The 12846-nt window shown below is 42.0% G+C and overlaps 1 protein-coding gene across 2 annotated transcripts in view; it reads left to right on the top strand.

Annotated features, from left to right (window-relative positions):
- DIP2B (disco interacting protein 2 homolog B) overlaps nt 1-12846 on the top strand; it is a gene marked incomplete at its 5' end in the record, with an annotated part of 237572 nt that overhangs the window by 214633 nt on the left and 10093 nt on the right. For both annotated transcript variants that reach the window (XM_079714089.1, XM_079714088.1), the window contains 8 exons: nt 23-132; nt 270-350; nt 4005-4128; nt 5696-5817; nt 7034-7145; nt 9702-9811; nt 10300-10430; nt 12053-12221. In XM_079714089.1, coding sequence (XP_079570215.1) covers nt 23-132; nt 270-350; nt 4005-4128; nt 5696-5817; nt 7034-7145; nt 9702-9811; nt 10300-10430; nt 12053-12221 — 959 coding nt within the window. The remainder of the gene's footprint in view (nt 1-22; nt 133-269; nt 351-4004; nt 4129-5695; nt 5818-7033; nt 7146-9701; nt 9812-10299; nt 10431-12052; nt 12222-12846) is intronic.

Raw genomic sequence — 12846 nt, forward strand, 5'->3', positions numbered from 1 at the left:
TGATTTTTGCTTTTACTTACAGGCGTAGGCCCTGCTTCTGTGATGGTTGGGAATCTGGTTGCAGGAAAACGCATAGCACAAGCTGCAGGAAGGGATCTTGGGCAAATTGAAGAGAATGATTTAGTGAAGAAGGTAAGTGTTCCAGAAGTGTTGATTTTTACAAACAAGTCAAGGACAGAACCTACGCTTCAGGTAACAGATGGCAGATGCATTGTCCAGCTTTTTAAAAGTTGCTGACCATGATTCTTTTTTCTGCTTTATGACTTCAGCACCAATTTCTGGCGGAGATTTTACAGTGGCGAGCCCAGGCAACTCCTGACCACGTACTCTTCATGCTGTTAAATGCCAAGGTATTAAAAATGCAATTGTGTGTCTAATCAGCTGGCTATTGTGAGAGTATCTTAGGCACTCTTGATCTGTTTCTTTCATCAGAAAAGTTCTATTGCCAACTCAGAGGAAGGAGTTGTTGCTTTCTCCTTGTTTTGATATATGAGGATAAATTGTACAGTTATTTCAAGGTTGAAATGAGACCTCCTGGAGTGTTATTCAATACTGTCTCTTTTTTGTCACAATCAAGTTGTCTTTATTCAGTTCTGATAGGAACCGTAGGACAACCATGTAATTACATAATCTACAGATAGACAGAATGCATTGTGTCAATGTAATTTTTAACCCAGTTTGACTTTTAATTCTTTGATTTCCACCAGAAATAAAATGACTTTAGATCAACATTTTAAAAACCAGTTGTTTCTAGTACATACTTAAATTATTTATTGCTAACATAAAAAGCAAATTGAAAATTATTCAAGAGTATGTTTAACTATTGCTTTCTAATGGATGGTTCTCCAGAATATTGTATTTTTTAAGTTATGCATTCCATGGGAGTCTGTTGAGATTTGTTTTTTTGTTTTTTGGGGTTTTTTTTTGTTTTGCGGTACGCGGGCCTCTCACTATTGTGGCCTCTCCCGTTGCGGAGCACAGGCTCCAGACGCACAGGCTCAGGGGCCATGGCTCACGGGCCCAGCTGCTCCACAGCATGTGGGATCTTCCCGGACCGGGGCATGAACCCATGTCCCCTGCATTGGCAGGCGGACTCTCAACCACTGCGCCACCAGGGAAGCCCGAGATTTGTTTGTTTTAATGGCTGAGTCCAAAGCTGAAAGTACTGTGACCACAGCATAGAATAATATTAGTCACCAGCAGGGGGAAGACTGGAGGGCCTGGAGTCCCCTTAGGGGACTTACCCAGATGGCCCCCTTCTGCCCCAGGTCCTGGATTCTGATAGTCTCTCTCTCTCTCTCTCTCTCTCTCTCTCTCTCTCTCTCTCTCTCTCTCTCTCTCACACACACACACACACACACACACACACCACACACACATACACAGCTTTGAGAATTTATGCAGTGATAGAACCTGAGAGGAATATGCTGTGCATCTTAGTGAAAAGTCAGTTAAAAATCTCAAGAAGGTAGAAAACTTTGGGACTTCCTTGCTCCACCTCTGCATGAAGTTTGGGACTTCCTTGCTCCACCTCTGCATGAAGTGGGCTTCTCTTCAAGCCCATGGATTGATTAGGGTCCTTCCATTTCAGTAAGAAGATGTCAATCCAGCTTGTTCCCCACTCCACTCCCAAGCTTGGCTACAGTTAAACTTATGGCCTTGTCAAATCATACTTCAGCTCTATTTGTTAGTGAACTTAAGTTGAAATTTGCTTCTTGCGTAGAGAAATAATATATATGGATGACTAAAGGACATGTAGCCCATCTATTGTTCTGCATATTCTAACATTTTACCTTGGATTAGCCCAGGCCACCAGAAAGCTTAGGAACCATACAACATTGTTCCCTTGTGCCCAGAAAATGCTTCTTACTGAAGTTTAGTTTACTGCCGTACCAAGGACCAAAAAGAGAGCTATTGTAAGAAATGGCCTTATGAATTTAACCCTGATTTTAGCCAAAGGAATATTCCTTTTAGTGTTATAACCTTAATGTCCAACAATAGACAATTGACTAAATAAATTATGGCATATAAACATGAAATACTATGCAGTCATTGAAAATAATGTTATAGAATAGTTGATGACCCAGAAAATAGTCATAATGTGGAAGTAGGAAAAGTAGGATATAAAATTTTAATAATAACTGAATACTTACTGAAGACCCTGTCCTGGGTGCTTTCCATTTCATAGTTTATTTTAAGGTTAGGGGAACGGAGGCATAGAGACATAAAATCATTTGCCCGAGGTCGCAGGGCCCTAAGTGGTAGGACTAGGAAATTAGCTCCTTCATTTGAACCCAAACTAGCTTCAGAGCCCACATTCTTAGCCAATGCACTATACAGCCTCTGGCATAATATAGTATGATACCTTTTTTTTTTAATGTTGCATGTGAATTTATATATAATACATACTCATTTGTTAAAAACCAGGAAAATATACAGCAAAAGTTAATAGTGGTTACATCTCATATTTACTAATCTATATTTTCCAAATTTTCTATATTGAACTTGTACTACTTTATATTAATGAAATTTAAAAGTTATTTTTAAAAGAAACAGCTCAGTAAACTTGTTTTTATCATGAGTTTTTTTTTTTTTTTTTTTTTTTGTGGTACGCGGGCCTCTCACTGCTGTGGCCTCTCCCGTTGCAGAGCACAGGCTCCGGATGCGCAGGCTCAGCAGCCATGGCTCACGGGCCCAGCCGCTCCGCGGCATATGGGATCCTCCCAGACCGGGGCACGAACCCGTATCCCCTGCATCGGCAGGCGGACTCTCAACCACTGCGCCACCAGGGAGGCCTATCATGAGTTTTTAAAAGTTAAATTACAATAATTAAAACAGTGTGGTATTGGCACTATATAGACAAATAACAGTTTGGTTTTATCTGGTAAAGTTGAAGGTAGGCATACCCAATGACCCAGCAATTCCATTTCTAGGGCTATACCTGACCAAAACTCATATATTTATGCACCAGGATATATGTATTAGAATGAATTGTCCATCAGCAGTAGAATGGATGAATAAATTGTGGTATGTTCATGCAGTTAAATACTGTGCAGCAACAAAAACAAATGAACTATACACCTAAGCACGAGAGGCTAGATGACGCTTAATAGAATGTTGAGAGAAAGAAGCAAATCACAAAAATATATATGTACAGCACAACTCTATGAAAATCAAATATTGCATAGGTGGTAAAAAATATAAAGAAAAAGAAATTAGCCACTAACATTAAAAAGTCACAATAGTGGTCCCCTATGGAGGGAAGGAGAAGGCACCCATGGGGGTGCTTTTAAGCTGCTGGCAGTGGTCTTTTTCACATCAGGCTGGTTCTTACACAGATGCTTGTTTTATAATTTTTTATTAAGCTACACATTCATATCTTATGCACTTTCACACTCGTGTGTTATATTTTACAAAGGCACAGGGGTTCAAAAAGCCCAGCTCGGTGAAACTTGAATTGGACAATAAGGATACTTATGAAGACCCGCAGGAGAAATTATTCTCAGGACCTGGAATAATTGGCCATCTTCTAATCTGCTAACCTTTGTTAATTCACTGTTAGTGTTTTTGTTTACGTCTCTGCTGTTAGAATACTCAGAGCCAAACTCGTGTTTTACGCAAGTGTACTTGACCACATAGCCAGCGTCCTGACCTCACTCATACCCTCGTCCCGCTTTCATTTCTTTTATTTTCCCCTCTTCTTTTATTTCTTCATTTAAATACAGAATTGCTATGTATTTTTAAAGCTACCTTAAATAAGAGAGACTGTAAATACATACGTTTGATTTAAGTTAATGTTGTTAGTCCCTAAGTACCTTCAAACATTGAGAAAGAAAAGGAATACCACACATGTCTTTTGGTGCTTGGGGAATTTTCACTGAACTTGATAACTTGCTACAGATAATCTAGCAAGGCACAGCCTTCCATATAATGTCAAACTGGCTATGTTTGTTACTGTTTTCCTTACTGAGCGTCAACCTGCTTATACTTTCTTCTATTAACAGGGAACTACTGTGTGCACGGCCAGCTGCCTTCAGCTTCATAAGCGAGCAGAGAGGATTGCGGCAGTGCTTGGTGACAAGGGACATCTAAATGCAGGAGACAACGTTGTGTTACTCTATCCACCTGGTAAGTGCTGGATTGGTAGACTAGACAAGCTCCATTGCTAGACTATAGACTGTAAGAGGACAGGAGCTCAGCACTGTTGTACATGACCACGTGGGCTGTGGGCACAGGCTCATGCCATGGGAACAGGCCTCTCCTCTCAGAGTTGTGCAGTGTGAGGGCTCTGCCAGAACCGAGTCTGTTGTATTTACTCTTGTATTTCCACTGTCTAGCTCAGTGCCTGGCACTATGGTAAATATTGAATGAGTGAATGACAACTTCTTGACTTTTGGAAACACTCAAAAGAGACACTTATTTCTAGGAGTGCTCAGGAACAGGACTGTTTCACCCAGTTTTCAAAAGCATGTTGTGTGTGAACTCTGACTTCACATTCTCCACATCGTAATTGGTGCTTACTGTCCCTCAATTATTACTGCGTTCATCTTCCACGCTCTAATTCAGCAACCTTTTTACATCAAGAGGGACTCAGGGACTTCCCTGGTGGTGCAGTGGATGGGAATCCGCCTGCCAGTGCAGGGGACACGGGTTCAATCCCTGGTCCGGGAAGATCCCACATGCCATGGAGCAACTAAGCCTGTGCACCACAACTACTGAGCCCGAGTGCCACAACTACTGAAGCCCACATGCCTAGAACCTGTGCGCCACTACGAAGAGTAGCCCCTGCTTGCCGCAACTAGAGAAAGCCCACGTGCAGCAACGAAGACCCAGTGCAGCCAAAAATAAAATTAAAGAAAAAGAAAAGAGGGACTCAGAATTACTTGATGAGTTTGGTGTAAATATTCAAAACTTTAGGTGAAATATTTCAGTTGTCCCTTTCTTTAGTCTTCTGCCACCTAACTCATACATCCAGCCTTCTGTGGTCTTTTATCCCTTTTACCTCATTTTACTGTGATTCTCACTTTGCTCTTTTATTTACATTGATAGTAAGATTTCTTAGAAGGTCATCTGGTAAAGGAATTCCTCCAGCCTTGTTCCTGGGAGATTGTCTTCCATCTACCAATTAATCATGGTGATGGACCACAGCATTTCCCAAGGAGGCCACCATTCGAGTCCTGATATTGCAGAGGCTTCGTATCAAGTGATGCTTGCCTCCCTAAAACCTGCACCCACTGGGGGAGTGACATCTCAGGGGTCCAATTGCTGTTCACATAGCGGCCTTCTAAAGAGTAAAAGAAAGCTCAGGTGTTCCTCATCTCTCCTTTTCCCATTCTTTTATTTTCCAAGTGGAGCAGCCCTAATTTTTGTAGTTATTTCTCCTAAGTAATATCAAGTAATGATGTCAAAATACCTTCGTCAGGTATCTTTCAGGAGTTTACTTCTGACCTCCTTTCTCGTTATTTATTCTCTCTATATATTTTGTAAGTTGTTTTATATGCGTCTTTCTTTACCTTCAGTTTCTTCTAAATTTAAAAAATTTCTTCTGATAATGTCTCTCTTAAATTACGATCTAATGAACCCATCTGGCACATGATTTAATAAACTGGTTTGGGAATAAATAAATTGTTTTTGGAAGCTCTGGCTTTTGCTTTCTCGGTGACAAACCAGGCAGCTAAGTGGCTATGTCTTGCAGGCATCGAGTTAATCGCTGCGTTCTATGGCTGCCTGTATGCCGGGTGCATACCTGTGACCGTCCGACCTCCTCATGCTCAGAACCTCACAGCCACATTGCCCACCGTCCGCATGATTGTTGATGTAAGTACCGGGTATAGCTTGCCTCGTCCTCATCTCATAAAACGCAGAGTCAGACGACTAAGGATCCTTACTCATTTTCCAGTCTAATTGAGTCAGGAAGTCAAATCTGTCTCCTGCAAACTACCTCCTTTTCCTTTATCTGATCAAAGTGACCATCATTTTCCAGTGAAGGAATGTGGGAAAGCAGTTTTTGGTGAGATACCCAAGGAGGTATCTCAGGATTGTGTTTTTATCATGAACATTAAGGAAGTGAAGCTGTCATTAGTATTTCTCCATGAAACTTATTTTTTTCCCTCTTCTTAAAAAAGTCCTAATATTTTTTCTGCACAGTAACCAAGGTAATTTTAAATGCCAAACTGAATTCTCCCCATGTCAGGTCACTTTTTGGGGGGTTGTTCTTATAAATTCGCTTGGTATAGTATTAAAGTATACTATAGTAGGAAAGTAAGATAAATCTTATTCTAATCATATCCTAATGCACTTTAAAGCAAAGAGTTACAGAGTTCCAATTTATGTAACATTTGTTTCTCTAAGAACTGCTGCTCCATCCCCAACTGGAGCCTGCAGTATAAAAGCCGCATTCACCACAGATGATTTTACTACAAAGTTCAGTTTGGCAAAATGCCCTGGTTATATTCTGCAAAGTAGGCCGGAGCAGCAGGGAGGGGAGCTTCCTTCCACTGATGCAGTTTGCGGGGTGAGGAAAGTGGGTCCCCGTGCGTTTCCACATGCGGGTGTGTGGGAGAGCTTGTTCCTCTGAGTGCAGAGTCCCTCAAGTTCAGGGTATGTTCTAGGCCCGGTGTGTTTCACCATATTCCCTGGACTGTTGCAAACACTACCTCCTTCAGAGATGATCCTCCAACACCTCTCATTCCCTGAGTACTACGAAGTCCATGTTTTTATTTTATTATGGTCTTCATGAAATCAAGAGATCTGGGGATCCATACTGAGGTTATAACCATGGAATATCTGAGAATCACTGTTGTAAACAGTAACTTGTGTTATGAACAAGTCCATCATTCTAATTCAGTGTTACGCATTTTTCAGGACAAATGTAAGGGGAACACTGACCTCCACTGTCCTGTGTGTATTCTTTGAAAAGCTGGTACTGCCCTGTCCCAGTAGGATGTGCGAGTTGCTTTTAGCAGCAGCCAGAGCCTATGGTGCTACACGGGGCTAAGCCTTGAGGTGCTTATTTTTGTCCATTTGTTTCTAGGTCAGCAAAGCAGCCTGCATCCTCACCACACAGACCCTAATGAGGTTACTGAGGTCCCGAGAGGCAGCAGCAGCTGTGGATGTGAAAACCTGGCCAACTATCATTGACACAGGTGAAAGGGAGATTTCTCCAGAGTCATTGAGGGGGCAAGAACATTCACTCCCCGAGATTTCCTAGATTCTCATGCCAAAGGTGTTTACACAGCTCTTCTGTTGCAGCCCATTCCACCTGCTAAGACAGAGGCAAAACTTAATATCCATTCAGCTTGAGTTACCAAAGGACTGGATACTGCAACGTCCAGATCCAAAGAAGCAGATCACAGTGTGCCACAGCTCTGGAAACAAAACGTGGCTTGCTGTTACTCTTGGCATCGTCAAACAGTGGTTAGGTGTTTATGCCAGATGTGACCATAGACATGTAGGGCTAAAAGTATGGGGAAGATCTGACCCTTGACTTCCAGATGTGATAGAGTTGGAACAGCATTGCACTAGGAGTCAGAAGACCTGGTTCTGGTTCAAGCTTCAGTCCTTATTTTCTGTATAACCTTGTCTGAGATTACCCTTTCCTAAAATACTACCTACCCTGGCCTGGCTCACATATTTATTGAGAATATCAAATGCAACATAATATGAAAATACTTTGAAAACCATAAAGTGTATGAATTTTAGATAGTGTTCATACTAAAGAAGGGGGTAAGACATTGGGATAGCTGGAGATGGTGGTGGAGGGGAGAGTGTGGGTTTTGGAGCTGGGCCGACAGGTGTAAATCCTCATCCTCTGCTCCTCGTAACTACTTCATGGGGTCATAAAGATTAAATGACATCATGTAAAGCACCAGCATACAATCATAGTAATAACAACATCTAACTTTTTATTGAGCCCTTACTGTGTGGCAGTCATCTAACACGTATTACCTAATTTCCTCCTTCTACCAACCCTATTAGATAGGTGCCAGTTTTAGCCTCATTTTACAGATAAGAAGACTGAGGCACAGGGAGGTTAAGTAAGTAGCAGAACTGAAATTCAAACCCAGTTAGTTTGGCTCCCCTCCCAGCCCCTTAACCATTAATTTCCTCCCTGCCAGTTTTCAGTAAGTATCACGTAGTGTCCACTTCAGGGACATTTATGTGGATTTAAATGCAGGGATGGGGCATCCCTGGTGGCGCAGTGGTTGAGAGTCCACCTGCCGATGCAGGGGACGCGGGTTCGTGCCCCGGTCCGGGAAGATCCCGCATGCCGCCGAGCGGCTAGGCCCGTGAGCCATGACTGCTGAGCCTGCGCGTCTGGAGCCTGGGCTCCGCAATGGGAGAGGCCACAACAGTGAGAGGCCCACGTACCGCAAAAATAAAAATAAAAATAAATAAATAAATAAATAAATAAATGCAGGGATGACATCTATTTATGGTTATTGTGTCCCGATGCTGAGCAATATTTTTTTACATTTGTTACTTAAGGATATAGACGAAGTCATTTATAATATGTAACACAAGTGGATTGTGTTGCTGTTAATGATATAGATAGATCTACTGTGGTTACTGGACTCAGTCACGTTTCAGGAAGACCTGGAATGTGGTCTGTGATACAGACAACAGAAAGGTTTCTTTAGGTACTTGAGTGGCCCTTCCCTACACAGAGGTGGGTTGAAGGTGATAGAGAAAGTCTTTGGTTTGACCAGAGATGAGTGCCCAATGATACAGAGATTGAAAAGTCAAGAGTCAGAATCGTTTCTTGATCTGGAAAGCCAAAGGAGCCACTGAGGAGGCATGGCTGGGGCCAGAGACATCCTTGATATCTTTGGATATGACATACTTATAAAGCAAATTTGAAGGGAAGGGAGAGGTTATCATAAAAGAGCAAAGGAAAATAATTCCCAATTCTAGATTATCATTCTTAAACAGTCATGTTACCTTGGAGAGAAACTGTCCAACTTTTAAAGCAGTCCATGATTACTGTGACATGTACTAAACTGTAAATAATGAACTTTAACTTGAAACCAGCATAACAACAAGTAAAGCTTCTTGAGTTCTCTTAAAGTGCTTTATATGAATTAACTTCCTAACAGTTCTGGGAGGGCAGGTATTATTACCACTTTAGAGATAAGGAAACAGACACAAAGAGGTTAAATAACATCAAGATGACATCACTGAGAAATGGCAGAGCTGGGATTTGAACATGGGCAGTCTGCTTCTTTAGCCTGTGTTTTCAGCTAGTATGTTATATTACCCCTCACTAATCGTCTAGGAAATACATCTGCCTGATGTAGTTTCCTTGTTTATATTGTCTATTGGTGCCCTCAACCCGAGCCCTCCTCCAGGAGTGACATATGTGAGCCGGTTGGTTAAATACGAGAAGCCTCAGCTTTAGCAAATCCCAGAAGCTAAGTGTGGCCATAGCAAAGCCACAGAAGACCAGTTGAAGAGCAATGATTTTTGAGTTCCAACGTGTCTGATTTTTTTTTAATGTTATTGAAGTGTGGTTGATTTACAATGTTGTGTTTAATCTCTGCTGTACAGCACAGTGACTCAGTTATACATATATATATGTTCTTTTTCACATTCTTTTCCATTATGGTTTATCAGAGGATATTGAATATAGTTCCCTGTGCTATACAGTAGGATCTTGTTGTCGACGTGTCTGATTGACCTCGGGTTTTTTCTTTTCCTTGCAGATGATTTACCCAGGAAAAGGTTACCTCAGCTGTACAAACCACCCACTCCTGAGATGCTGGCGTACCTTGATTTTAGTGTCTCCACAACTGGCATGCTTACAGGAGTGAAGGTAAAGTAGTCGGGATATATTTACTCTCTCACTGAATGCTGGTAAAGTGCCAGGTCTGCAAAAAATAGAGATGACCACTGCCCCAGGGCCTTCAGATGGAGAGGCCAGCTGGTTGTATCAGAGACCAGTAGGCAGAGGATCAAGGGCCACTGCTATATTTAAATAAAAGCATTGGCTCTTCCGGAATAAGTTATCCCAAGGAATTTGTGTTATGAAGTGTTCTGAACCTAGCATAGAAGCTAACATAACACGAGTTAGTTCAAGCCAGTATGAAGTCATAGATTCGTATTTCATAAAACTCAATATTGAGAAATTAACAGATAGACTTACCCTTCAGTTAGACTTAGATTAGGCTTTTTGAAGCAATGAAAAATATCCATCATTTTGAGGAGTTGGAGAGAATGGAAGCTTCTCAAAACTCTCATTAGAGCTGCTTTTCTGCCTGTGGGATGCCAGTTCCATCCTGTTCCATGTTCCTTACCTTCCAGATGTCCCACTCTGCGGTCAATGCTCTCTGTAGAGCCATCAAGCTCCAGTGTGAGTTGTATTCCTCTCGGCAGATCGCCATCTGCCTTGACCCTTACTGTGGACTTGGCTTTGCACTCTGGTGTCTCTGCAGGTAGGCATGGAAAAGCAAAGAAACAGAATGCATGGGAATATCTTTGGGTCTGTGACCATCTCATCCTTCCATTTGCTCCCTTAATTTGGTAAAGTTTCCATAAAATGCTGATGTTTTCCAGAATTTGTGCATCTAATGTATCTTCGATGTTTGTCTGGTTTTGTTTGTATTCCCTCTTTCTATTAGTTTTATGCCTCAGATAAAAGGGCAGTGATCTTACTACCTCTTCTGTGCTCCATCCTGTCATCCTCATTTTAGAAGCAGAGCCAAGTAGAAGGATGACACTTGGGTGAAATGTCGTACTGTGTCAGCCAGAATGCACCCCCTAGGCTTGGCAGGAAGGAATGTAATGAGATGGGTGACAGCATATGGCTGGAAAGTAGCACATTGGCCACATTGTTCCTTGTGGGATAGCAGATCCCAACTCCTTCTACTCTCCTCCCAGAGGACCTCATCTCAGCCTGCATTTTCGCCTCCTTGATAGGCATCTTCATGAATGCTTCACAGATGGCCTCAACTCAACATCTTCCTTCTGTGTCCCCATTCTTAGGATGGGGTCATCCACCCAGGGGCCCACGCTAGGAACTTGGGCTTTATCTTCAACTCTGTATCTTTATGTCACACTTCCAATTAAATGTCAGATACTTTGGCTCCATTATTCTTAAACCTATCTCTACATAAGAATCACCTAGGGGTCTATGAAAAAACAAAATTAATGGGGCTTCCCTAGACATACTAACCTAGATCTCCAGAGGTGGAGACCACAATTCCAGTATTTTTTTTTAATACAGGATTCCTGGGCTTCTAGTTATTCTGGTCTATATTCAAGGTTTAGGAAGTTGAGGATTCATGGCTGGAGATTGTACATACGATATAGGACTCAGACATTCCTTTCCTTTTTATCCTGGGTGCACTGTCAGGGTTCAAGCCCTCATCCTCTCTCACCTGGATTATTGCAGCCTCTCCTAACTGTCTCTCAGCCTTCAGTGACTTGTGTCTCCAATACCCCCTCCGTGTAACTAGCTTTACCCCAACTTCAAGCTATGGTGACAGCCTGCTGGGTAAATTCTAAACTCCTTCATATAATAACAGATCAGTGATTTCACAGTTTGGCCCTGACCCTTCTGGCTTCACTTCTCACCACTCCCCAGGCATACTATGCTTTAGTATTTCACTCTGGAATCCTCTTTCTGACAATCTTACACACACCGTGTAATTTTATATCGCCGTGCCTTTGCATATGCTCTTCCTCTGCCTGGAATGCCCTCACCAGCTTCCCCATTTTTCCAGCCACTGTCAAATTCCTACTCATTCTTCAAGCCCGAGCTCAACTGTCGCCGACTCAGTGAAACACCTGCCACCCCTTGTGTTCCCAGTTTGAATGACTTGCTCGTCATTCTGTGATCTTGATGGCCTTTATTCACATCTCAGTTACCACCTTCCACAGTCTGCTTTATGCTGTAGTTATTGTATCTTGTGAGTTGCATAGGAACAAGGCTGATTCTTAGACCTTTATATCTAATATGACCCAACCCTGTCCTTCATGCTCAGTAAATATTTGCTGAATTGATGGTGTTCTAGGATGAATTGATAATGTCAGCTCTTGCTTTTTTTCATTGCAGTGTCTATTCAGGTCACCAGTCCATCTTAATTCCTCCTATGGAGTTGGAAAACAACCTTTTCCTCTGGCTCTCCACAGTCAACCAGTACAAAATAAGAGACACTTTCTGCTCCTATTCAGTAATGGAGCTCTGCACCAAGGGGCTTGGAAACCAAGTGGAGGTGCTGAAGGTAAGAAGCAGCTGTAACCAGGAGACAGTCCTGAGAGAAATGGGCCAGGCGTGATGATACCCCACCTTGGGCTGGCCAGACATATCTGCCTGCTTTTTTTCTAGGCAAACAGGTGTTTGTAAACCTCAGGAAGTTTATCTCTTTCACTTTCTAATTTAATGCACTCTTTCGGAGTTTAATCTGATTCTTACATTGTGGAGAAGAAGGTAAAACTGGTTAGGAGGCTGAATAGAAATGACTTTATGTGAAGATGAACAGAAACTGTGACCTCCAAGAGGATTTTTCCCAATAGAATTTGCAGCCTGAGAATCTCAGAGATGGGCGACTGCCCCAGAGATAAGGTCGCTCATTCATGAGTGTATCCAAAGATCATATGTCTAACTGGCATATGAGAGTCAAAAAACTGAATTTTCTTTAGTAGAGAAATGTGACCTTAAGAATGAAAAAAAGAGATAAGAGGTTAGATATCTATGTTGCTAGATTTGTTTTTCTCTCAATCCCATCTCTGCATTTGAAATAGAGAGAAATCTAAGGTACAGAAATGAAGAGGGATTAAAACTATATTGCTGAAAACCTAAGATTTTTAGGTGAAAGAGGAAAGAAATAGAGAATGAGCAGATTGACC

This window comes from Hyperoodon ampullatus (assembly GCF_949752795.1).
Source record: "Hyperoodon ampullatus genome assembly, chromosome: 11".
NCBI lineage: Eukaryota > Metazoa > Chordata > Mammalia > Artiodactyla > Ziphiidae > Hyperoodon > Hyperoodon ampullatus.